Source organism: Camelus dromedarius, chromosome 9 (assembly GCF_036321535.1).
Source record: "Camelus dromedarius isolate mCamDro1 chromosome 9, mCamDro1.pat, whole genome shotgun sequence".
Taxonomy (NCBI): Eukaryota; Metazoa; Chordata; class Mammalia; order Artiodactyla; family Camelidae; genus Camelus; species Camelus dromedarius.
The window spans coordinates 76,475,205-76,502,647 of NC_087444.1; the positions used below are offsets into that span (position 1 = coordinate 76,475,205).

Sequence of the window (27,443 nt, forward strand, 5' to 3'; positions counted from 1 at the left end):
AAAAAAAATAAATGGTTAGTGACAGATATTATCACATGCCTTAGTCCTCCACAGACCCCAGGTTTTGTCCCTGAGTCTCTGGAACTGGCCGCGTCTTGAGGTGGTCTCCGGGCCGAATGAGGAATAGAAAGGAAAAGCTGTTCTGTGCGGTGTCAGTATGAAATGGCCCATTCTAATCAGGAAGAATTTTGTATTTCTCATTCTAGTTCATAATACAGAGTCAAGTCCAGCTTTAGTTTCTTTAAGCTACTTAAGTTAATTCTAATTACAAGAAATGTTCCCGGATCCACCACCGGCCCACAGTGACCACCTGCAGACCCACGTTCCAAAACCACTGAATTGCTTGAGCCTCACGAGTAGGACCTGCGAGGTACCTGCTGGCAAAAACAACTTTTTATTCAAACCATTTTAAATTGTTAGAAGGAAACATCTAGTTTCCACACGACTGTAAGCTTTTACCTTAAAACTCTTCCCGACAGTAGCTTAAAAACAAGTAGTTTCAAGTTACGGGGAAGCACCATTCCCTCCCCGCCCTCCGCCCCGCCCCCCGGCGCTCCCGGCGCTCCCGGCGCTTCCTCGCCCCGCCCCCGCCAGGAGCGGCCCGCCCAGGCCCCGCCCTCGGAAGTCCCGCCTCTAACCGCGCGCGCAGTTTCTTACGGAACCGGAAGTAGGGAATGTGGAGTGAAGGTCGAGCTGCGGAGGGTATGTTTCTCGTTTCTCGTATAAATCTGTCCTGGGCGGTCCCCCTTCCTTTATTTTCAGGCTGTGGGAGTCGCAGCGGACGTAAAATCCTAGTACCCGGCCCTCCGGCCACGTAAGATCGGACGGCGCCGCTCCAGGTCGGGGATCTTTTCTTTTGGTTCTGAAACCGTTCTGAGGCTGGTTCCTGCCCTTGGTTTTTCTGCCTTCGTCACGAAGAAACTGCCTTTCGTGATATTTTCCCTCATAAAAACCTTCGTTCCCTCTGCTTCCCCCTTCCCCCCATGTAACGTCCTCTTGCACGAGGTGGACTCGCGCCCCCAGCCTCGCCCTCTCGGCCCCTGGAGAGCAGCGCCGGCCGCCCCTTTCTCGTGAGGCCGCGTCCTCTCCCGGGTCCCGGGATTCTGGGGAGCCCGGCCCTCTCCTGAGACCCCCTGCCTCCCAGCCCCTCTGTCCCGCGTCCTCCTCAGTAGTCAGCCTTTCCCCCACCCCGCGTAGGGGGAGGTGACCTGGGCCAGCCGTGTGACACTCAGTGTTGTTACGTTCCAAATTCCACCCCTCTGGAAAACGGCCTATTCCTGTAGGAGAGGACCTTATTCTGTCTCCATCCCTGTAAATACGTGGGCGAGGAGGTTCAGGAGAAGCAGAGACAGAAAACGACTGAGAGAGAAACAGAAACACTGAGGAGGAAGAATGAGGGAGAACCAAAGGGAATGTAGAGGACGGCTGAGGATCTTGCAGAGAGACAGTAAAATAAGAGAGTTTAAGCCTTAAAAGTAGTAGGTAAGTAAAACAGAGAAGTGAATAAAAAAGCCGGATCCCCAGGGATTGAAGAGAAACGTAGGGAGCGGGCCCCTGCATCAGCGGTGGGAGGCGGAGTAACAGTTGTGAGGTACTTCACACAGAGAGTGGGGGCGAGGAGGATAAAAGAGGTGGAACCGTGGCCTTGAGAGTATCACGGTGCTGGGAGAGAAGGAGAGGAAAACTATTGACTAGAAGAGCAGAGGAAAAGAGCAGGAAGGAAGCATAGGCACCTGGAGTGCCAGAGAGTGGGGAGGAAGGAAGGGAAGATGGAAGAAAAGGCGTGTAACTCGGAGGGCAGAGGGCAGCTGTGATGGGGGAAGAAAGAGGCAGAAATACATGGAGATTTAGGGCAATCAGAAACGTAGGAGGAGAAGCATGAAGAAGGGGAAGAGGAGTAGGGTGCAGCTCAGTGGTAGAGAAAGTGTTTTGCATGCATGAGGTCCTGGGTTCAATCCTTCGTACCTCCATGAAGATGAATAAAGAAATAAACCTAATCCCCCCCCCCAGTAAAAAAAAAAGGGGGGGGGGAGAAGTTGCAGAGTGGGGCAGGACAGGAGTGAGGGAAGAAATAGAGGGGAGGGCAGACACAGCAGGAGAGTGGAGGGGAACAAAAGAGACAGATAAATAGGGAAAGAGATAAACAGAATGAAATGGAAACACAAAGCAGTGCAAGTGGAGGGGGAAACTGGATCCAGTGATGAGTTCTTAAGTTGTGATACACTGATTTGTGTTTTTAGAATCGATACATTTAAAGTTTGTTTGCTTAAATTATATAGATGAGGATGAGAACTGTCTGTAAGGTTTGTGTATTTTGTAATTACTTGTATGAGAAAATAACTTACATTTGCAATTCCTGTTCAGCCAGGGAGCAGTGTGTTGACTTAGACAGTTGTGGTTTTCCCCCTGTATTTCCTGACACAGGGTAGACGACTAGGGAAGAAATGGCGATTCTGTCACCACATTTAATTCTTTTTGTAGCTTTGAGTATATCTCAGTGCATTCAATTTCTTCTTCCCTGTAAATAATTATTAGCTTCTGAACTAAGTTTTGTATTCTACTTGTGATTCTTTTCTAGAAATTTTATATCCTCAATTTTTTTTAAACTTTGACACCAGAATTTTTAGTTTAAAAATAATTCACAGGTTACTTCTTTTTATTGATTCAGATTCATTTGACGCCTGTGTCCTTTCCCTCTTTATCTTATACGTTGGAAACGTTCTTTGGTAAGTAGTAAATAATTTTAGACCATTTTGATGAGTACTTGGTAAATATGTCAATGATCATTTATGTTAACAGTCAAAAGTTAGTTTATCTAGTTAGTCTTATATTTAGTTTTTTTCCCCCTGTGTGTGACCTGTTAAAGTAGTGAGCTGTGAGGTGATATAAAAATGTTGTCTCAGGTCCCTCTTGATGATCTTTGCAAATAGTGGAGGATGGGCTGGGTTGACTTGGAAGCATCTTCCAACAGAGCCCACCTGTTCATGATGAAGTTTGCTCAGAGCTTATTTCTAAGCTGACCCTTTTCAGTGTTTTCTGCACTAACAGCTTTATTTTCCCAATTCAGTATTTTTAAGTTATTTTACTATAATTTTTTTGGAGAAGAATTAAATGCTTGGTATCAGTGTGATCAGATCTTGAAATAGTAGTTTCCTTTGCTCAGGCACATGAACGATGGTTCTGGTGTTTTAAGCTGCAAGCAGGATAAGAACAGACTCTGCCCGCTGGCCTTCTAGGTGACCGTTCCAGTGTTTATTTACACCCGGGTCTGTTTACGCAACCTGGACTATCTCATAAATGTGTCCTCTCTGGGCCTCAGGGAGCCTACTTGTAACAAGGAAATGAGCGACTAGACCGGAAACTCTGAATACGAGCAACACCGACCCCTGAAATGTTTGTTGGGAGTGGGTGTATGTCTGTGTGTGGCAGGTCTTTTTGCAGAGAGTCTCCAGGTGTATTTAGAATTTTAACTGGGTCCCAGTCCTCCCAGAATGAAAAAGTAAAACAAATGCTAGGATGGAGACAGTAAAAGTGGCCATAGTCAGATGTATTTCTCTGCATTAAGTCTAATTTGAGGAGAGTTTTTATCAGTCCTGGCACTCAGACCTCCACTGGCTCTTATTTGTCCTCGCGACCAAATCCCGACTCCTTACGGGCTCCACAGCCCTGTGTCATCCTCTGGGCCCTGCCAGTGTCTCCACCTCATCCTGGGAGCTCACCCTGTTCTCAGGGATCACTCTGCCCTGGTCACAGTCACCTTTGCTCTGTTTTCAAACACTGAAACCTGCTCTGTCTGAGATCTCAGTTCCTGTTCTTACCTTTTGTCTTTGAGTCACCATGGCTCAAGCCCTTTGTCCTCCCTCAGGTCTTAGGTCAGATAGGTCTCCCCGTCCCCTCCTGACACTGTCTTTCACCCTCACCAGATTTTATTGCCTCTGTATTAATCAGTCACCTTCATCAGAAGAGCCCTTCTCCATGGATTATTTGGAGCCTTTCCCATTCTCCTCCCATTGAAGGGCTCACGGTGTTCCTCTTCCTTCCAGGATGGCTGCAGCACCTCACTCTGGGGAGGTGATTAGATGCTGGGGCTGTGGGTTGGGCCGAACGGTCCTCAGGGGGGACCAAGGGAACAGGGTAGGTGATGCGGATGGTTCCCATATTTGTTCTGCACGTTTCAGCTCTCATTGATCCTTACCCCGTGTGGCTACAGAATTGCTAAAAAGATGACTCAGAGATGTAGGGAGTCCTAAAAATCCCAGCAGAACTGGTGCCCTCATGCAGTGTCCTGAGGTGTCCCCATGTGTACTGTGCTGTGTCACTGCTGTGCTGTAGCCCCCAGGTGTTCCAGGCTGTTCGCATCCAGGGACCCGTTGCCACCTTGACGGAAGCTTTGCCTTCCAGCAGTGCATCCGCTCAGAGTCGGGGATAGTGATCTCACTGTGCTGAGGGTGGGCAGACGTCCGGAGCCTAAGGCGGCATGAAGGAGGCTCCCCCCTCAAAAAGCTAAGATATCCTCTACAAAGTGCCTTTGTAACTGGACTCCATCACTTGCCCAGTTGCTGCTAAGTTTTCCCAGCAGGGCCGACTTCCTGACCGTCATACTGAATGCCCACTGTCCTTTGGGTGGCAGCTTGTGTGTGTTCCTGTTGTGATGCCTTTGCTGAGAGGTCCTTTCCCTTTTAGCCCTGTTCCCCACGCGTGCGTGGAGGAGAGGCGGAGAAATGGGGAAAGTGGAGGGGAGCCTGTGGGGTCTGCAGGAGGGACCTGGCAGCCGGTGTGGGCGGCAGGCTGAGCCCCGTGAGCGGTGTGTGCGCCTGTCCCTTGTGGGCTCCAGGGGCGTGTGGGACTGTGGGCACAGGATGTCTCAGTTCAGGCTGGAGCCCCTGGAATGGGGTTCGTGGGTACTTGTGGGGTTCACTGCAAGGGTCGAGGTGCCGTGGTGTCTTGGCTCAGGTTCCCTGGGACACAGCTGCTGAGACCGAGGGTTACATGCCTTGGCTTAATTGGGTATTTTTCACGGTCGTACCTGAGGAGGACGGAAGGCAGTGGGTTTAGGCAGAGAGAAACATTTCGCTCAGATGTTGTTGGAAGTGTGGCCGCAGCTGAGCCCACGGGGAGCTCTGGGTGCAGGAGGACGGGTGCCTTGTCCTTAAGGGATGGACCTGGGGGGTTCCCCACAGCATCCACTGCCCTAGTGACTGGTGTTTGGTCAAGAATCATTGTGCAGAGACACTGCTGTGTGAACCACTTGTGCTGTTTTACTTGCTGCAAGTAATACATTCTTGCATCATTGTGCAGTTTTTAGAGTAATAACTGGAAAATTTCAGAAATCATTTTGTGGGTCACCTTTGATATTTTTACGATTTTTCTCTGCGATGGAAAAAGTTTCGGATGCACTGTGAAAATTCGGAGTGTTTCCTTGGGAGATGTTGATTTCTCACTGCAGCATGTGGTTCATTGGAAACATCTTGCTTTTATATGTAGTTTTTGGAGATGACAGTGTTTAGTGTTTGGCTGTGATCTCTGTGAATGAAAATATGGTGTTTTGCATCTTGTGGTTCCTTGAGTGTACATGTATGTATTTTTTTGTTTGTATGTGTGTGTGTTTGATGTACATTTGTATTTTTCTCTCAGGCATGCTCTGTTAGAGTTTGGAATGTTTTCTGGTATTTCATAGGAGGATGAGTGGATCACTATGTGTTGTGTGGAGTCTGTGTTGGTCCCCATGAGAATCTGTAAGTTCATTTGAGTCTGGAAGGGAAGTTATGAGCACTAAGCTTCAAATGGCAGGTTTTCATTAGAGAGATTCTGCTAGTTATATCTGTGGACACAATTTGAGAAGGACCAGTAAGTTCTTTAATGTAGGGAATGATCGTTCCAAGAATCAGAGGGCCAGCAATACCACAGTGATCTGCACTCTAGTGGACCATCCTTGGAAGATGTAGCTGCTCCTTCCTTGCTGCCAGACCAGTGCTGGTTCCTCTCCAGTCCTCTCTGTCTCAGACATGCACACAAACACACTTACACACAGACATACACAGATGTGCACATAATGCAGACAACAGGGAACCCTTGTGCTTTGTTGGTGGAAATGTAAGTGATACGGCTCTTACCAAAGACAATATGGAGGTTACTCAATGAATTGAACACATAACAGGCACATAATCTGTGAAACCCGCCTCTGGATAGATATCCAGTCACTTCATTGAGGGATATACTTGGAACACATACATCTGCTGTCCATTATGCTGACTATAGGAATCCTATTTTGTTTCCATATCCTTGGAATTTGTTGAGAGGGTAACAGTCACCAAGTGTTCCCAGCACAGAGAAATAAAATGGTAATTGTGAGTTTATGGAACTACAGGTTACTTTATCATGATCATTATTACACATTGTATATCTGTCCTATAATCACAGTGTAGCCCTCATAGGTACACCATTTTTATTTGTCAGTTATAGCTCAATAAAGCTGGAAAAGACAATGAAAGTTGGAGGTGTGCTGGGCTTGCCTCCTCTGAGTGGTGCTCAACTCAAGTCTTCACCTTAGATTGCTAAGGCATTTTGCAAATACTTGGTTTGTATCCCTGACCAGAGATTCCCCTTCACATAGTCTGTGGGGGGTTCAGTCACCTGGGGCGTCTGATCCCAGTCTGCTCATTCCAGTCTGGGTCCCTCACTGAGCATCCTGACTCTGAGTCCTCCCGTCCTGAGGGCTGGGATCCGGGCTGAGGGGGAGGGGGCTCCGCTCTGCGTGGGGATGGATCAGGGCCTGGTCTGTGACCTGAAGGGGGCTGTCGGGTCCAGCTGAGGCGCCCGCTGCTGCATTGTGGGTGAGGGGCTCACCAGGAGGGGAGGGTGATGTGAGGACAGTGTGGGGAAACTCCCTTGTTGTTCTGTGTGTGGAGCTTCCTGTCGCGAGTCCCTCCTGTGACAGTGGGCAGCAGAGTCCCTCCTGTTCCACGTGCTGAGGTCTCCCCTGTGTGTGTGGTTGTGGCACAGGGAGGGCTGTGTTGGTTCTCAGCATTAAGCAGCATCTTCCACCTTTCAGGATTGACTTCTGAAGACTCATGTTCCCCGAGGAGGAAGCCCAGGAGAGGAGGAAGAGGACAGAAAAGGACTCGAGAATGGCCCCTTCTCAGGTAAAGTCCTATTCTCACTGGATTCTCAGTCTGTCCTTCCTGAAATGCCCTTCTTTGGACTCGCTAATCCTGTCTGACTGCAGTGTCCTGCCTGACACCTGTACATCCACAGTCACCCAGGGCCCTCCCTCAGCGCCTGTCCTCCCCACTCAGACTCCACCCCCGGGACCCCGGGACCTGGAACTTGTGAAGCGGCTCCCTGGGCGGCGTCCTGGGCAGGCTTCGCACCCGTGGATTGGAGACCCAGAGTCAGTGCTGTTGGGCAGCAGGGAGAGTTTAGGGGCCCATCTGGGTGCGCTGTGTGCTCTCTGTAAACCAGAGAAAGAAGCTGCACGGGGAAGTCAGGTAGTAATGTGCACAGTACCTGGTCAAATGGGGAAATCAGACCAATAAGGAGAAATTTGTTCGGACTTTTTCTAAGACAGCTGAAGCTAAATGCGAGAGTCTGTGACTTTAAAATCTTAATGATTGTGAATGGAATGGAAAGTTCAGAGACAGACCTCAGTGATAGAGGGTGTTTTATTGCATCATTGAATTAAAACTATGAAGTCAACCATAATCTCTGAGAGTTGGAAATTCTTTAAATCTCTTTAATCAACTCCAGTTCTCAAGCTTGTCTTTTCACTCTGTGGATTGCATCCCTTGACACAGCTTTTACCTTTGATGTAGGTGAGGCCCCAGCTCCATCCTTTTGCTGGTAGACATCCAGTTTCTCAGCACCATTTGTTACTCAGTCTGTGCTTTCTTCTTTGTGTAGACTTGGCTCCTTTGTCAGCACATTTTCCATATATTCCAAGGATTATTTCTGAGTTTTCTAATCTGTTCCATTGGTTTATGTATCTGTGTTTATGCCAGTACCACACTGTCTTAATTACTTTGTAGTATGCTTTAAAATATAAAAATTATGGCCTCCATCTTTTTCAAGAGTATTTTGGCTGTTTGGGGTCCCTTGAAATTCCCTGTGAATTTTAGCATGATTTTTTCTATTACTGTAAATATTGGGTATGAAATTTTGCTGTTGATCCCAGTGAATCTGGAGAGTACTTTGAGTAATGTGGTCATTTTAAGAATATTAAGTCTTCAAAAAAATTTTTAGTCTTCCGTTCCACAAGTACAGAATGTCTTTAAGTTTATTTGTATGTCTTTGAATTTCTTTTAGCAACATTTAGTAGTTTTCAGTGTATAAGTCTTTCACCTCCTTGGCTGACTTTTTTGGATCCCTTTTGATCCTATAGTAAATATGATTGTTTTCTAACTTTCTTTTGCCATTGTTTGTTGTGTGTAGAAATGCAGCTGATTTTTGATTTTTGCATCTTGTGGCATCATGCTGCAACTTTCTAAAGTTGTTTTTTGAAGTAGTAGTTTTCTCATGGATCTTTTTAGCTTGTCCATGTAAAACCTTGTCACTTGCGAAATAAGATTATTTTATTTCTTTTTCAATTTTGAATTGTTTTCTTCTATTGTGTAATGCGTTTGGCTAGGACTTTACGCACTGCCTTGAATGGTAGTGCAGAGTTGCTTCTTTCCTCTTTTCTGTTGTAAGCGTTTGGCAGTGTACGCTTCCACTTTAATGCAGCTTTTGCAGCCTGTTGCAAATTTTGGTGTGTTGTTTTTTTTTATTTTCGTTCAGATATCTTTATAATTTCCTTGTGCTGTCTTCTTTGACCATTGCTTCTTTAAGAATGAGCTGTTTCATTTTCATGTTTGGGCAATTTTCCTGTTTTCCTTCTGCTCTTTATTTCTAGTTTCATTTCATTGCGGTTAGAGATGATACTTTTTGTGATGTCAGTCTTAAATTTGTTAAAATTTGTTGCCTAACGTGGTCTATCAGAGAATGTTTCAACTGTGCTTGAGAAGGGTGTATTTTCTGCTGTTCTTGTGTAATGTGTTATGTATGTATCTGTTAGGTACACTCGTTCTGTAGTGTTCGAGTCGTTTGTTTCCTTTTGATCTTTTTATTTATTTCCATGCATATGTAAAATTAGGAAATTGAATTCTCACATTAATACTGTGCTGCTGGCTATTTCTCTTTTATTTCTGTCAACATTTGCTTCACATTTAGCAGAACTCTAATGTTAGATGTACGTTTATTTATAATTGCCATATCTTCTAGGCTAATTGACCCTTTTATCATTATATAATATTCTTTATGTCTTGTGTCAGTTTCTGTCTTTATTTTGTCTGATATAGTACAGTCACCCCTGCTCTCATTAGGATGGAATATCTTTTCCGCCCTTTTCCTTATAGCCTTTTCCTCTCCTTAGATTTGTGAATGTTAATGGTTCTAATGTCTGGTACACTACTCTCTCTGTGTCTCTGGCTCTCATTTTTCCCTCCTGTTACTTCCTCAAGTGGCCCTTACTCAGGCACACTGTACAGTGATGGAAGGCAGGAGCCCTGGCCAACCTCCTTAACTCCACTGTGATTTCAGAGCGAATGTGTTGAGTGTTTATGTCTGATCACAGTGTTTGGTAAATGTTATTGCTTAATTACAATATATATTTTTTTCATTTTCTTTTTCATCATGATTATTAATTATGCAATAAAATTTTAACTTTACTGTTGTGATAAATTTTTTAATATATCTGTTAAGTTAATGTGTAATAGTAATAACTTCTCTAATTTTGAATCTGTTTTCTGAGTGGAATACACAAATAAACTCTGCTATGCATTTGCTAATACATACCTATGGAAATCTTAGTGGTTAAGATTGTATTAGTATTTTTGAATATAGGTGTTCTGTAGAGGTTAAAATTAAAGTATCCCATATTTTTTAGCTTAATACAGTTTAGTACACTTGATACTGTTTCGTTATCCCAAAGATGCTGAAATTCACATGAATAAACTTGATGATAAGAAAAATCATGCAAAAAATATGTCCTTAGAGAACTTGGCTCATTTGAGTTAATTTTGTGTTTACATGTATGTCCATGAGTTCATGGATGTTCACGTCCATGGTTTGATGAAGGACATAATGGCATACCTACGCATTGAAATTTATTTTGAATATATATTAAACTACATATTATATCTAGTTGAGGTTTTATTTTAATTATATTCCCTGTCCTTGAACTTTTTTTCTCTGCTATTCTTTTAATGGTTTAAATAGTAGTGAGATTACTAACTTGCTATGTGTGTGGTGTTCAGGCCCATGTCTGTAGTGGCTTTTTATTCCCTGCCATGTTGTTCACCTTGAACTTCTTCCAGGTTTTCTCAGAGAACCCTCTGTTGATGTACTTTCAATGCTCTTTTGGTGCTTAATTATTGCTTCTTTATCTTCAGTTCAAGAGCCCAGCCACTTTAATTCCTGTCCTTGCTCTGTCATTTCTTAGTTTCTTGACCTGAGTTGAGTTTCTTACACTGTCTTTGACAGTTTTCTCCTCTGTCAGATGGGAACAGATCTTTCTTCAGTGAGCTATGATGTTGATAAAAAGCTCTTACCTGTTGGGCACTTTGAGTAGTGATTAGCATATGGGAACTGTTCAGTCACCTTTAGTCATCATCATAATTTAAGATTTTGGCTTTTCTTTAAAGCCACTGTGGACTTTGTCATCTCTGAAGATTCCAATCATACTGTACCTCATCTAGACATTGAATATCACTCTGTGTAGAATACAATATGTAATACTTCGGCATAGACAACTCATTGTTTTCTTGTATTGTCCACAAAAATTAGAAATCCACATTGATTGGAGGATATCATAATCTCAATGAAAAAGCATAAGAAATTAAACTTAGAGACCCCTAATTTGCGCCAAATACCTCTCCATGGATCTGTCAGAACACACAGTTCAACTGAATTGATTTTTACCCCTCTCTCTTTTCATTTTTCTTATGAAAATAAGGGCTCTCCTCATGGCCGCTTGGTGAAATATATTTTCATTTCAGGGACGGTTGACATTCGAGGATGTGGCCATAGAATTCTCTCAGGAGGAGTGGGAGTGCCTGGACCCTGCTCAGAGGGCCTTGTACGGGGAAGTGATGTTGGAGACCTACAGGAACCTGGTCTCCCTGGGTGAGAATAACTTCCCCACAGAAGTTGGGATCTGTCCTTGGCTATCCTTGCATTTTCCCTGTGTGCCTCTTTGGAGCCCCGGTTTTGCTTGAGTGATCTGAAATCCCTGCTGACTCAGACATGAAAAGGTTCACAATGCACATCAGGAGTTTAAAAGGACCTTTTACTCAGATCTGCCTGCATCGTTATACATCAGGGGTCATTACAGAGCTTACTTATTTATAAAGCTCGATAGCAAACTTTTAATTTACCCACTGTCCTGCAGTTAAGTGGTTGGTGAATTTTTGCAATATTTTTCTGTTCCCATGTGTAATGACCTAAATCCTCAGCTAAACAAAGAACTAGTATTCTGGGAAAGCCACAGCAAATCATGTTTCTTTCTTCTTATGTGGAGGAATTTCTCTGTCTCATCTGAATATTCTACCCACTTTTTAGCAAGAAAAAGAGCCCTGGCTGTGGAGAGTGAGGTGAATGTCTCTGGGGATGTATCTATGTGTGAACACACCAGATCTTAGGAGGGCAGAGGGGAAACGTTGTTATTAAATAGCATTTGGGAAACTCTCCCCTCCTCAGAGAGTTCTATGGGAATACAGAAGGTTATGTATTACTGTGAACTCTCAGAGGAAATTTTTCTTCTCTGTAACTTGTCACTCTGTCCTTGAACATGTAAAATGTGTTCTTTCACCCTCCAGTGGTGCTGTAGCTCCTCCAGAGACAAAGGCAGTCTTTATCATGATCTGCACTCTGCCATGTGGCTCCTATGAGTTCATTGTTGCTTGACTTTGAAGAGCATGAGACAGGCTTTTCTAAAGGGGTCTCTCTTGCCCCCTCATCTCCATCTAGACTGGGTTGCATTTGGATGCTCGGTTCTCAGTCCATATACATCAGAGCTGATGCCTCCAGACTGCAATCCCTGAAGCTTTCCCGGTTCCACTCCCTTGGATGTTTTTAGGAGACCTAACCAGGAGGTGATGAAACACTGGCTGCTCTTTAGTTCCATCTGGCGCCTCAGATCCTGCCCGGAGCTGTCTCAGGCCCTGTCTGCTTGTTAACGTCCCTCAGCCATTTCTTCTACTGTGTCCGCCACCCTGTGCAGGGAAGTGTGTCACAGCCATGTTGACTGGATCTTCTGTGATGGTTACTTAGGAAAACTGTGAGGACAATGGGCAGAGATGCTCTTTTTCATCCCAGTCCCTCATGGGATGAATATGTGAATTTTGCAGGCTTTTAGTTTGGCATCTGTGGGTGGAGTGCGTGGTTTCACGTCACGCTCCTATACTGTCTGACCGACATACCTTGTGTTTTTTTCCTTTTACTGCTCTACTTAGTCAGGGAAGGTGTACTCTTTCATATTCTGTATTCTCCTACGCTTGCATGATTTAGTATCTGAAACTTGTTTTTGAAATACATAGTCCTAGCATCCAGAATTTTATCCGTCTCTTTGACGTGATAATCCACCCTTAGTTAATGGCCAGGTTCTGGTGGACTCTCTATAGGTTACTGGGTCACAGAGCGTTTAGATGGAGAGTACTTCTCCTCATACGTGTAGTATTTTCCTGCTACATACAACGTCACCCAGCTATTTGGTGGCATGGTCAACATACTGTACCATTCAAAATGGAAAGTATCTCCAGGGCCTGGCTGATAAGTCTTTTCAGATTTTTTCCTGCTTTTGAAGAATATCACAAACATGTCTCAAGGGCCCTGTGACTGCATTGTTCACGTATGACCGTCCCCTTTCAGCCTTCGTAAATGGTATTAGAACTTATCCTAAGGACAGCAGTGTCCAGGTTTCCATTCCTGTATTTGTGAGGCTGTTGAGTAAACCATTGGTGACGCCACATTTTCTGTCACCTGTGTGTGCCATTGTTCATTCTACCTTGATTTCAAAGCATCTTTATGAGAGAGCTTCTGAAGGGGAATGGCACCTTCAATGATGAACCATAATTTGTTTTGTTTAATAGATGGCCATTCCCTCATTGAATGGCCCTGACAACCTCGTGGAACATCATTTGACCGTACACACAAGAGTTTGTTTCTGGCGTCTCTGCTGTATTCCACTGGTGTCTCTCTCTCTCTCTCTTTTCTGCTATCAAGGGTCTTTTGACATTGCTTATGAATCTTCAGATGGATTTATCTATTTCTTCAAGAAACGCTGTTGGAATTTTACTAAGGAGTGGGTTGAATCTTTTGATCGCTTTGGATACTGCTGACATCCTAACAACAGTGACTTCTAGTCTAAGAACTTGGGATATCTTTGGATTAATTTGTGCCTTTTGTAATATTTTTAGCTTTTTTTTTTTTTTGTCTGTAGCATACCGTATCTTTCCCTTTTTGTGTAAGGTTATGGTATTTTATTTTTTTATGGTATTGTAAATGGAATTGTTTCCTGAGCTTCCTTCTTGATTGTTCATTGTTAATGTGTAGAAACACCATTGATAATTTGCTTGTTGGTTTTGTATCTTGTAATGTTTTTGAGTTGATTATTACTGTCAATTTTTTTTGCAGAATCCTCAAGGTTTGTTTCATTTCCGTTTGTCAAAACAGATGATTTTGCTTCCTTTTGCTATTTGGATACCTTTTATCTCTTTTTCTGCCTATGTGTTTTTACTTGGACTTTTCAGTGATTTGTTTTTAGAAATAGTAAGAGCAGGCATTGTCTTTTTCCTTCTCTTGGACGGAAAGGTTTAAGTCATTCACCGTTGACTATGATGTTAGCTGTGGCCTGTTAATATGTGTCCTTTATTATGTTGAGGTAGTATTTTTCTATTTCTCGTTTACTGAGTGTTTTTATCATAAAAGGCTGTTGACTTTAAATGCTTTTTTGTATCAATTAAGATGATCCTGTTGTTTTTTCGTTCTGTTATTTTGCTATCTTACACTGAGAAGTTTTCATATGTTCAGCCATCCTTAATATTTCAAAAGTTATCCCCATTAGTCATGATGTATAATTTTTAATGTGCTGTTGATTTCAGCTTACTGTTATTTTGTTGATGATTTTTGCATCATTATTCATTAGAGATTTTATAGTCTTGTGTGTCTGTGTCTGGCTTTGGTATTAGAGTAATTCTGACCTCAGATAGGAAGTTTGGAAATGTTTCCTTCTTTTCAGTATTTTGAGGAAGAGTTGATGGAAGATTGTCTTAATTATTTTTAAATGTTCAGTAGAGTTCTACAGTGAAGCTGTCTGGCCTTCCTTTGTTGAATGGTTTTTGATTAAAGACTTGGTCTTTTAATAGGTTGTAGATTTGTTTAGATTTTTAATTTCATCAAGATTCTGCCTTGGTTGGTTGTGTTTCTGTAAGAATTTATCCATTTCTGAGTTATCCAGTATTTACGCTTAGAATTGTGTTAGTAATTTCTTCTAATTTTTTTTTTTTTTTTTTTTTTTTGGTTTCTGTGGAAGCAGTTGCAATCTGTTGTAATATCCCCTCATTCAATTCTAATTTTAGTAATTTGAGTCTTCCTCTTTTTTTGTTAGTTCATGTAGGTAAGAGTTTGTCAAAGTAGTTGTTCTTACCAAAGAACCAACTTGCAGTGATTTTCTGTAGTTTTTATTCTGTATTTTATTTATCTCTAATCTAACTCTTTTTCCTACTTTCTGCTAGTTTAAGGCGTATGTTGTTGTTCTAAGATCTTTTCCTTTTGTTTGTTTTGTTTTTTGGAAAAAAACTTTAAACCTGAACACCTTTCTCAGGACTGTGGTAAACTAGGACCTCTATTATGTACTTTTTTGTTTCTCTTTCTCTGCTTTATTGATAATGTACCTTACAGCATAGTGTAAATTTAAACTGTACAGGGTGATGATTTGATACACCCTTATATTTCAAAATGATTACCTTAATTGGTTTGTTAACACATACATCCACTCATTTAATTACAGTATTTCTTTGTGTGTTGAAGGCATTTAAGGTCTATTCTTAACAACTTTCTGTTGTATACATAGTATTAACTATAATCATCATACTGTATATTTGATTCCTAGAACTCTTTCCACTTATTCCTGGAAATGTATTCTTTTGACAGATCTCTCCTCATTCTACCAGTCCCCAGCCCATACTGTTTCTATTAGTTTGGAAATATATATACAGTATGTAAAAAATATATATTTTAATAATGCTATCTCATGCATGAATGAGGTCATGCAGTATTAGTCTTTCTCTCTTACTTAATTTACTGAGTAAGTATCCTCAGTGTCCAACCGTGTTGGTGCAGATTAGCCAGATTTTCTTTTTTTTTCCATGACTAAATAATACTACATAGTGTATAAGTACCACCTGTTTTTTGGTCTGTTTGTCTCTTGGTCACTCAGTTGTTGTCACACCGTGGCTATTGTAAGTAGTGGAATGTCGGAAGGAGTTCAGGTATCTTTTTCAGACAGTGCTTTCATATGGGAATTGGTTCATTACATGATTTTAAGAAAAATATTTTAGGAACTTTAAACTGTTTTCCATAGTGGCTGCACCAGTTTACATTCCCAGAAACAGATACTGCAGTTCCATTTCCTCCACACTCTCAACACTTGTCCTCTCTGGTCTTGGTGACAGGTGTTCTAACAGGCATGGGGTCATAGTTCATTGTGGTTTTGATTTGCATTCCCTCCTGAGGGCACATCTGGGAACTGGGAGGCTTCCTTCAGTCAGTCTCACTGTAACCTACGAAGGTAAAAGACCAACAAAGTGTCCCGAACTCCCCTGCACTTTCCTGTTGATTGCTTTCACGGGAGGCACTTGCTTGGGTGCTGCAGCTTCTTTACTGGTTTCTAGACTTTTCCCAAAGTCTTTTTTGTTTATTTTTAACTTGGGTTCCTCATGGTTTAATGAGTGCCTGTTATTTCCTGTTGTGCCATCCTGCTCACATCACTCCTCATGTTTTTTTTCTTTTTCCCCCACTTTTTTTTTTTAAATTGAAGTGCAGTCAGTTACAATGTGTCAGTTTCTGGTGTACAGCACAGTGTCCCAGTCATGCATAAATATACGTGTATTCATTTTCATATTTTTTCGTTAAAGTTTTATTACAAGATACTGAATATAGTTCCCTGTGCTTTACAGAATAAACTTGTTTTTTACCTATTTTTATATCTCATGGTTTTGTTTCCTTGTAGTGTTTGTGTTAAGAAAGATAATGATACGATCTCCAATAATTAGGACAGCTAAAGGAACACTATCACGTTTAATTACCCGGAGCATTAGAATAACATTTTTTATACCGAAGTCAATACATTTCTTTTTTAAAGCATGTTATGCAATTAATATTTTAGTAACTTTTTTGTTGTTGTTTATTTACTAACTAATGTGATCATATCCTTAAGTTGCTCACACTTTGGCGAACACCTCCTGCTAGTCTTGTTTCCCCTTACAAACTGCTTACCCAGTTAGGAGATCTTCATTCTGAAACCATGGCCTCCCTACTTTATGATACTGTTGGTATGTTTAGTTTTACCAGTGTCTGTACAGAATAAACTCATCTATTTCCTTTTTTGAGGGGTCGGGGGGTAACTAGGTTTGTTTGTTTATTTATTTATTTTTAAATGGAGGTACTGGGGGATTGAACCCAGGACCTTCTGCATAGTAGGCACACACTCTACCACTAAGCTATACCCTCCCCTGCCATGGCCTCTTTGGGCTTTTGTTTCTGCTTCCTGCTAAGAACACTGTTGCGGAATCTCCTGGAATATTATGTATGTTTTTGTTGAGTTTATACATGGAAATGACAGTGATGGAATATTCACTTTGATGCATGATATAGCAAATAGAGTAATAGATGTAAACCTTCTACCTCCCTATAATGATTAAATCTCTTTCGTTTCTGTCCTGTACGCATAATATAATCCTCCTAGTTCAAAAGAGGACAGTATCATGCTACTTGCTAAACCAGTTCTCTCGAGGTCAGTACGTTAGGTGCAGGTGTGAATGATGCCGTTACAGTCACACAGACGCGCAGTCCCAGGCTGTGCTCCCACGTTTGCGTGTGCCCCGTGCTCCACTCAGACCCTCTCTCTGTCCTGACTTTTCCTCACGTGGTACTTGGATGTGGATGGAAACATGGTTATTTGCTAGCACATATGAGTTCTCTGAAACATCTGGATATCCACAGCTGTCCTTCACCCATCCCTCCATCTTCCACATGACTCACTGTAAAAATAACCCCTCTTCAATCATTGAACACCTTTCTCAGGACTCGGTCCAAATCACTGTGTGCAGCCGTGATGACTCAGAGACCATGTCCAGGACGGACGGCTGAATAACATTACTAGTTACACAGCTCATTACTTCTTGCATCTCCCTGGAAGTTTTCTCCTTGACTCTCTGTGTTTGTTGTCGTATTGTGTAATCTGTACGCTTGGGTGAGCGGTCATGCTTATGTATGTTTTCTCAGTCTGCTGGTCCAGGTTCACATCTTGGTTCTCGCACTAATTTCTATGTCAGTTTGGGTCGGTCATGTTCATAAACCTGAGAGTTTACTTCCCTTCCTTGAAAACTCGTGATAATTTCCCTCAAGGCTTTTAAGAGAAATTATTACATTTAGTTGGCTTCGAATAGTGCATTTTTAGTAATAAAGACTCAGAAGTCGTTTTTGTTTAAAAATATTTTAACATTGTTATGTTTATTATGACACTTTTTTGTGTGTGTTATATATTTTATACCTTCCTCTTGCAATTTGTTCTCAACAATGTTGTGTCTGACCCTAGTTAAATCAATTCACAAATTTGTCACTCTCCATTACATATATTTTGGAGCCAACGAGCTGACTATTTAAGGGTACTGCACAGGTAGGGAACTGATCTATTTACCGACTGTTAATATAACTGAAGAATATTTCATTTATTAATGTTTAACTTGGATATACATATGATAATCTTTCAGAATGTTTTGTGCTTATTCCTGGGTAGATAATTTTATAGGAGATTTTTTTAAAATATTCTGTTTTCTTAAAAACTGCTTTATCAAATTCTTCATCTTCTCTATGCTGTATTTGTCTCCCAATTCTAAACTGCCAATCATTGAGATTATATATTGGATAAGCTGGCTTCAGATTGCTTACTGTTACCAAATATTGTCTTTTTTTTTAGCATTCATTTATGTATAATAAGTATTCAGAATATATGTATAATTAACATTCTTTACTCCTCAATTATGAGACAGCAGTATGTTCAGTGTTAGTTACTATGTGCTTTGGAATCAGGCTTGAAGAATACACTTTTTTCAATAGCTAACAGAAGTTTTTCCAATGTGTTTTTGTCATAAGTTGTTTGAATGGAAGGTGCCCTAAAACTAAGTGGAATTACCTCTGGTCACTTTGTTTTGAGTGAAGAATCATTCCCTTTGTGTTTCCAAATATTTTGATATCATATCAGAAGGTTTCATACTCTGGTATACGTGCTAGTTTTAACGCAACGTCATGTATTTAACATGAAATACTTACCTGTGAATCATGATGCTTAGGATACCTGTGGTTATGTCTTGTAGATGTCTCTCACATGCATGTGATCAAGAAATTACGAACAAAAGCAAACAATGATAGAGGAGAAGTATTCCAAACAGTGATACTGGGAAGACATGAATGGAATGAAATGAGACATTTTTACCGCAGGGAAATCCAGGAAAGTATGTATGACTTTGAGTCTCAGCAGAGAGATGAGGAAAGAAATTACAAAGGAACGTCTATATCCCATAACGGAAATCTCACTGATGAGGGAGATCAACATAATGGATGTGTTGGGGGGATCAGCCCTCTTGAAAACTGGCTTACGTTACACTTCCAGCACGAACTGGATATTTTTAAAAGTAAAGAGAAAACTGATGCATTTAATCAAGCCGAGAAGAGTATCAGCAGTAGTCCTTCATCTTCACCACTTCCAGGAATTTCTCCTGGTGTCCAAACCAACATGTCTGACGCACATGGGAGTGATTTTATGCGCCCTTCAATACTGAAACAAAACCAGAGTGCACACAGGGAAAGACCTTACAAGTGTAGCGAGTGTGGCCAAAGCTTTCCTCAGCGCTCAGCCCTCACGCGACATCAGGTGATCCATACAAGAGAGAAAATATATAAATGTGATATATGTTGCAACATCTTTAGTAGAAATTCAGATCTTGTAATTCATCGGAGAATTCATACTGGAGAGAATCCTTACAAATATAACAAGTTTGGCAAAACCCTTAATCATGGCTCCCACCTCAATGGACACCAGATCATCAATACAGGAGAGAAATTATATAAATGTGATATATGTGGAAAAGTTTTTAGTCGCAAATCATACCTTTCTAGACATGGGAGAACTCATACTGGAGAGAAACCTTACAAATGTAATGAATGTGGCAAGGACTTTGGTCAAAATTCATACCTTGCTAGACATCGTAGAATTCATACTGGAGAGAAACCATACAAATGTAATGAGTGCGGCAAGGCCTTTTGTCAAAAAGGAAGCCTTGTATGTCATTGGAGAATTCATACTGGAGAGAAACCTTACAAATGTAATGAGTGTGGCAAGGTCTTCAGTCAAAGTTCTACCCTTGTCAGTCATCAGATAATTCATACTGGAGAAAAACAGTACAAATGTAATGAGTGTGGCAAAACCTTTTATTTTGGCTCACACCTCATACAACATCAAATAATCCATTCAGGAGAAAAACCATATAAATGTGATGTATGTGGGAAAGTCTTTAGTCGAAATTCAGACCTTGTAATTCATGGGAGAATTCATACTGGAGAGAAACCTTACAAATGTAAAGACTGTGGCAAAATCTTTAATCACAGCTCGAACCTCAGCAGACATCAGCTAATCCATACAGGAAAGAAATTAAGTAAATGTGACATTTGTGGCAGAGTCTTTAGTTTTAATTCATACCTTGCAAGACATCAGAGAATTCACACTGGAGAGAAACCTTACAAATGTAATGAGTGTGGCAGGGTCTTCAATCGAAATTCAATTCTTGTGAGTCATCGGAGAATTCATACCGGAGAGAAACCCTACAAATGTAACGACTGTGGCAGCTGCTTTAGTCGAAAGGCTTACCTTGTAAAGCATCAGAGTGTTCATACTAAAGAGAAACCTTACAAGAATAAAGAACGTTGAAAAGCCGTTACTCTGGTCTCAACTGTCACTACACATCAGGGCATAAATACAGAGGGGAAACCATATTAGTGTGATGTATGTGGGAAGGTCTTCATTCCAGTTTGAAACTTCAAATTCATGGGAGATTCACAGTGGGGAGAAACAGAGCACATGATGAGTGTGCCAAAGCCTCAGTTAACAGAAGAAAATTCATATGGGAGAGAAACGGTAGAAATGTAAGGACTGTCTTAAAAGTCCTTAGTCACAGTTCATACCTTAAGGTTGACCAAAGATTCATACTGGAGAGAAACCTTACAAATACAATGAGTGTGGCAAATCCTTCACTGTACTTTGAAGCCTGCCTTACCATTAGGTAATCTGTATTGGTGAGGGACTTTAAGGAAGTTTTAGCAGGTGTCCACATCTTAGGCTTCATCAGAAAAATCATCCTGGAGAGAAATCAGATAAATGATCTTAGTATGACCAGGCCTTTAGAGAAGGAATTCATTCACCAAATAATTCATTCTGGGATACTTCATAAATGCCACGAAATGGGAAAAATCTATACTCGGGCTCACATCTCATCAGTCATCACGTAATCCATACTGGACAGAACATTACAGATGTACGGAATATGGCAAAGTTTCAAATTAGTGGTCAGTCATCACTGGATACTAGAATATTTATCCTGGAGAGAAGCCACGCAGGTGTAATGTGTGTGGCAAGGATTTTACCCCAAGTTCACAAGATGGGATCGTACTGGATCAGTACCTTACAAATGCAGTGAGTGTGGCAAAAGCTTTATCATGAGTTCAAGTATTAGGCAACAGTGAATAGTCCATTGAAGAGAAAGCATACAAATATCTGAGCAGAGGGTTTATCCAGGGTTCACAGCGCACTGGCCGCCTCAGTGTACACACAAAGCAGTATGTGTGCCAAGGCTTGTACCTGAGCATTAAAGCTGTAGAGCAGAATTTGTGTTGGAGAGCAGTGTTCCAAATAAAATGACCATAGCAGTTTTCACCAGATATCCACACCTGGTGTCATGGTAGAATTCATGCAGGTCAGAAACTAGAGATGTACTGAAGGTGGAAGGAAATGAATGAAACAGCGCATTTAGGATTCACCGAAGAACTCAAACTGGGGAGAATCCTTACAGATGTAATGAATCAGGTAACTGTTTTCAGCAATTCCTAAATCAGCCTACACATCAGGAAGTCTGTACTATGAATAACCAGTCTGTGGTTCTCCGGGATGAATCTGAGAAGTTACATGCTGCGGAAGCATCACTAGTCACAGTGTGCTGAAACTTCCGAGGTGGTGGGTCTGTGAGAGGAAGAAGGGTGTGTGTGGAAATGGCCCATTATCTTCTGTGTATAAATATTCAGTTATTTGAGTTTTCTTGCAAAGGCTAAATTATTGTTTATGCCTTTCCACATGAAGTTTGATGCCAGTTGCTGTATGTCATCATTACAGGCCTTTCATGATGGTCTCTGGGAAGGAATAAAATGAGGGGTCGAATCCATTTGGTGCAGTTCATTCACATCTGTGTTCCTTGGAAAAACTCAGACCCTGGATTGTCAGATTCAATAGTGTATGAATTAGGGACAGGGATGTGCAGAGAATATTGTAAAGCTGTGACTTGACTCATCACACTTACTGTGTTCGGGGTGCTCGTCCATAGATTGGTCACTGTGGGTTACAGACAGAATGCTCTACCCTCTGACCAAGAGGGACGTTAAGCGCCTGGGGCTTTCATGGGAGGAGAGTGACAGGTTACTAGGGGCTGATTATGTGGTAGGAGCATTGCACAGGAAGAATTGGTCACTCCATTGCATGGGAAGAGGTGTTGTATACATTGATGTTTAATGAAAAATTAGCTTTATTCTTGGAAATTGAAGGGAGAGCAGGAGCAGTTAAAGTGAGGGGGAAATTTGGGGGGAGGGTATAGCTCAAGTGGTAGAGCACATGCCTAGCATGTATGAGGTCCTGGGTTCAGTCCCCAGTACCTCCTTTAAGAATAAATCAATCAACCTAATTATCCCCCCCCCCAAACCATAAGTAAATAAATGTTACTGTTCAAAACATTAAATTTTTTAAGTGAGGGGGAAATTTAATTACCGGGCTAGGCTCTTGGGGGATAAGCTTTTGTTTTGAACTTCCGGTTTGTATGAGAGGAAGACGCCCTCAGCCTTTATTTGCTTGCCCCGATAGGCTGAACAGGAAGAGGTGGTCCTGAGGATTAAAAGCTCTCAATAATCATCCATGAAAAATGGAGTCAGATTATTTAATAAAGCACTGAATGTTTACTCTTGAAACTCGTTATTTCTTGATTTGGAAAACCACACTTCTTCATGTTAATAATTTATTACATATGCCATATAATACCGCTTATATCTGGAATTTAAAAATATGACACCAATGAACTTATTTACAAAAACTCACAGACATAGAAAACAAACTTATGGTTACGGGAGGTGGAGTAGGTGGGAGGGGGCGATAAATTGGGAATTTGAGATTGGCAGATACAAACTACTATATATAAAATAGATAAACAAGAAGATCCTAGTATATAGCACAGGGAACTATATATTCAATGGCTTGTAGTAACCTGTAATGAAAAAGTATGAAAAAACCATCAATATTTTCTGCCTAGATACAACTGATTTCACCATTAAGCACAACAGATAGATGTTCAGTCAGAGCATTAGACACATTTTTTAACCCATTTTTCACTAAAACATTTTCCCATATAGTCAGGCTGTTGTATTACATTTTTAAAAATCATTATGTGCCTGGAGGTTTTATAGCAACTATTCTCTGTTAACCCTGGGAATAATGTTGGGAGTCTTTTAGGTCAGGAAAAAGAGTTAAACCCATAGATAAATTCAATATTAGATTATACACTACATGGATAAAACATGAGCAACCACCATCGGCGATGATTACATTAAATTATTATTGGTAGCAGCCAAGGACTCCTGTGGTGTTTAGGACTTCTAGTTTATCTTGACAAACTTGGTTCATTTCTCAGGAATTCTTACACATACCTGTGTGTCTTTGCCACTGGACTAGTTTCTGCTCTAGAGAAATCCTTGTTTGACGTGGAAGTACTTCCCCAACTCTGCATAACCTCTCTCCCTTACAGACTCGGCCTCTCAGCCTGAAATACGCAAATACTTCTCTGATTCCTTCCTGCTGCCTGGACTGTGGGCTGAGCGTGGCGTATGCCTGTGGGTGGGGGAGGGACACAGCCAGTTCCTGAGATGCTTGTGCTTCTCACACCATCTAGAACTGCAACGTCCGTTCGATTTTAGGGTGATAGTGCACACTTGAGCGAAAATGTCTGAAAATATTTATTCCCATTTGCCAATTCTTGCAAACAACGTGTTCCTAAGAACATCATGGGAGTATAGTAGAGACTTCTTTTTCCTTGGCCCCTGAAGACAGACGGGTTCTCACAGAGGAAAGAGAAGATGCTGTAGTCTCACTTTCTGGGTAGTGATGTTGAAAGTATTTTCCATGGGTGCGTTTTTTAATTTCCCCTGCTCTAGTGGCAAATTATAAATGATGGTATGTTCTGTTTTCATCTTTATTGAATTCAGATTGCATTTTTTTTCCTGCTTAATTCTTTTTATTTATTTTTACTGAAATATGGTCAGTTACAGTGTGTCAATATCTGGTGTACAGCATAATGTCCCAGTCATGTATGTATGTGTGTGTGTGTGTATAGTCATTTTCATGTTCTTTTTCATTAAAGGTTATTATAATATATTGAATATACAAATGACATTCTAATTTCCATTCTAATTCTTTTCCCCAAGATTAGTTACAAGTAGGTCATTTTCTAAATATTTGATTTCTAGCAGCTTTTTCTGTTATTGATTTCTATTTTCATTTCCTTGTGGTTGTTGAAATATGTTGTATAACTTGAATTCTTATAATTTATAAAGACTGGTGTGATGGCTAGGAATGTAGTTTGTCTTGCTGAAGTAGTATGTGCATTTTGAAGATATTATAGGGGGAAAGATATAGCTCAAGTGGTAGAGTGCATGCTTAGCATGCACGAGATCTTAGCTTCAATCCCTAGGACCTTCTCTAAAAAGAAAACAAGTAAACCTAATTACCTTCCCGTCCAAAAAAATCTAAAAATTAATTTAAAAAATTAAAAGGTTGAAGATAGTGTAAAATTCTCTACTTAGGTGGATTGTTCTTGGAAAACTCAGTTTTTTTTTACTTCCCGTGGAAGGAAAAATTCAGATTTCCCTACTGTGTGTCTCTTTCCTTTGTGTCTCCTTTACACTCACAGCACAACCACCCTCACACAGTGAGCACTTTTGACATTTTTGGTAACCAACGTGTGGGGGTTTTCCCCACAACAAACAATTCCCGGCAACACCAGGTGAGTATCCTACAATTCAGCTCAATTCTGACACCGTCTACACCGAAATAGCATCAGATCCCACAAGACTCCCCTCCCCAACCCAGGACACTTCAGATGACAGTCGCAAGTCCAAGTTATCACCTCTGCTTCTTACCCACTGGCTATATATTGGACTTTCCAACAACCCCTTTTTTTGGTTCAATAAATTAGCCAGAACACCTCCCAGGGTCCAAGGAAGCACTTATTTCCATTTACTAGTTTATTAAATGATATGATAAAGGATCATATCATTTGATAAATCTCCAGATGAAAAGACACATGGGCAAGTTCTGGGATGGGCCAAAGCACAGGACTTGCTTTCCTTGTGGAGTCGGTTTGTGTTAACCTCCCAGTGTGTGCGCAGCTCTCTGAACCAACTAATGTTGGGATTTTATAGGGTTTTTTATCTTGCATTATTAAATTCTAGAGCAAGAGTTAACTTCTAGTGCTCTTACCACTTAGGAAATTACAAGGATTTTACAAGCGCTGTGCCAGGGGCTGGGGGCAGAGGCCAATATCTATATTTTCTATTATCTCAGTTCTATAAGTGTCAGTTATGTTAGTTTCATTGATTGGTACTGTTGTTAGAATCTTCATACACTTTCTGTCCACTTGTGTTACCTATTATTCAGGGAGGGGGCATGCTTAGCAAGCACAAGGTCCTGGTTTCTATCTCCAGTACCTCCATTAATTAAAAGTGAAGTTTTATGTGTATATATATATATGTATTATATTCCATTTCATTATATGTATATAAAAATATATATAATGGAATATTACTCGGCCATAAAAGAAAGTGAAAATTGGCCATTTGTTACATCATGGATTGACCTAGAGGATATTATGTTTACTGGAGTCATATTTCAGTAGATTCCTGTCTCTATGGCTGAGATAGTTCACATGTAGTGATGTGATGAAACATACCTTGTAGTAGATGGTATCTCACAGATACTGCCATTAAACTACTGAGGGCTGAAATGCAGTCATTGCATATTTGATAATCTAGCTTTACTTCCCTTAGGGTTCATATTAAAGAGAATATACTGCCCCAGAAAATGCATTTAGAAATATTGCAACTTATTCTTTAGGTGGAAATAAATCCCAATGTCTTCTGAAGACTAAATATTTTACAGGCTCTGTTATCCACACCTGACAGAACTTTCAGAAGTAGAAAACAAAGGAAAGAGCTAAAATAGAATGTGAAAATAAAAAGTGAAATTTTCTAATTATCCTCATAATGAACATATAGTCATTTTGAAATGACATTCTGTTCAGTTAGTACACAGTTAACTATAATTTCGTAAACAAGTTCTGAAAGATGTAAAGGTAATTCTCAGAAGTGTGGAATAGAGGAAGTAGTTTAATGAATAATGCACTTATAAAACTTTTTTTTCTTTTTTTTTTACTTTCACTTTTTACTGCATCTATATGAGGTAATGGGTGCTAACTAAACTTACTGTGGTCATAATTTCAATATATGTAAGTCAGAACATTATGCTGTACCCTGTAAACTCAAACAGTGTTGTATGTCAAATACATCTCACTAAAACTCAGGGGAAAGGTGGTTTTAAAAGGCAATGCAACACTAGCAAAAAGAAAAAATGCAGTTTATGACAATTGAAGGTATGGATTTCTCTTTTTAAATCAATGGTTAGTGATGGAAATGATCACATACCTTAGTTTTCTAGTCTCAGACCCCAGGTTTTGTCCCTGAGTCTCTGGAACTGACAGCACATTGAGCTGGAATCCTGGCTGAATGGGGAACAGAAGGGAAAAGCTGTTCTGTGCGGTGTCAGTCTGAAAAGGTTCGTCCTACTCAGGGAGAGTTTTGTATTTCTCATTATGATTTGCTATACAGAGACAAGCCCAACTCTGGTTTCTTTAAACTACTTAAATTAGCTCTACTTGCAGGAAATATTCCGAGATCCACCACCGCCCCACAGCGACCACCTTAGACCAAGGTTCCCAACCACTGAAATGCTTGAGCCTCACAAGTGGGACAAGCGAGCCACGTGCTGGCAAAAACTGCTTTTTATTGAAACTGTTTTCAACTTGTTAGCAGGAAACATCTTAGTTTTCGACATAACTGGTCCACATAACTGTAAGCTTTTACCTCAAAACTGTAACAGTTAATAAGTTAAAACGAGCAGTTTCTAGGTACCTTCCCCTCTCCACCCCCTGCCCCAACCGGGACTCTTTCCTCGCCCCGCCCACGCCGGCCTCGCCCCGCCCAGACTGCGTCCCCGGAAGTCCCGCCTCTAACGGACCCGGAAGTGGAGAGCGCGGAGTGACGGTCTCAGAGCCTAACGTAAATTTGTGTTTGTGCTGCGCGGTCACCTTTCCTCCGTCCTCGGGGTGTGGGAGTCACTAGGGACCTCTCACCCCAGCACCCGGTCCCCCGGCCAAGTAAGTCCTGACGGCGCCGCTCCAGGTCGGGGATCTTTTCCTTTGGGTTTGAAACCGCTCTGAGGCTGGTCCCTACCCTTGGCTTTCTCTCCTTCGGTCACGGAGACACCGCCTTTCCTGATACTTTCCTGCTTAAAAGTTTTTACTCCCTCCCTGCCTACCCCACCCCCCGGCATGTAACGTCCTCTTCCGCGAGGTAGACTCGCTCCCCCAGCCTCGCCCTCTCGGTCCCTGGAGGGTGGCGCCGGCCGCCCCGCTCCCGTGAGGCCACGTCCGCTCCCGGGTCCCGAGATTCTGGGGAGCCCGGCCCTCTCCTGAGACCCCATCCCTCCCGGCCCGTCTGTCCTCGCGTCCTCCTCAGGCCGGTCCTTCTGCTCCGCGGGCCTCCCCTTCGTAGTC

General features: G+C 41.5%; 2 protein-coding genes and 1 non-coding gene across 4 annotated transcripts in view; 2 read left to right on the forward strand and 1 right to left on the reverse strand.

Moving 5' to 3' along the window:
• Positions 1-27,443, forward strand: part of LOC105091270 (gastrula zinc finger protein XlCGF8.2DB) — a 58,396-nt gene that overhangs the window by 23,919 nt on the left and 7,034 nt on the right. The window contains exons 1-3 of one of the 2 annotated variants that reach the window (XM_031457106.2): positions 664-702; positions 7,052-7,142; positions 11,031-11,157. In XM_031457106.2, the coding sequence (XP_031312966.1) occupies positions 7,071-7,142; positions 11,031-11,157 (199 nt within the window). In that variant the 5' untranslated portion in view covers positions 664-702; positions 7,052-7,070. Of the gene's footprint in view, positions 1-663; positions 703-7,051; positions 7,143-11,030; positions 11,158-27,443 lie in introns of those variants that run through there. The other variant, XM_064489812.1, reaches the window with a different exon arrangement.
• LOC135318500 (zinc finger protein OZF-like) lies at positions 663-22,533 on the forward strand. Its single transcript, XM_064489775.1, is given in 3 exon segments — positions 663-702; positions 7,052-7,142; positions 18,627-22,533. A coding segment is annotated over 1 exon segment (1,704 nt). The 5' UTR covers positions 663-702; positions 7,052-7,142; positions 18,627-18,637; the 3' UTR covers positions 20,342-22,533.
• Positions 16,689-16,762, reverse strand: TRNAS-ACU (transfer RNA serine (anticodon ACU)). Its single transcript has one exon. It is a non-coding gene; the product is annotated as a tRNA-Ser (tRNA).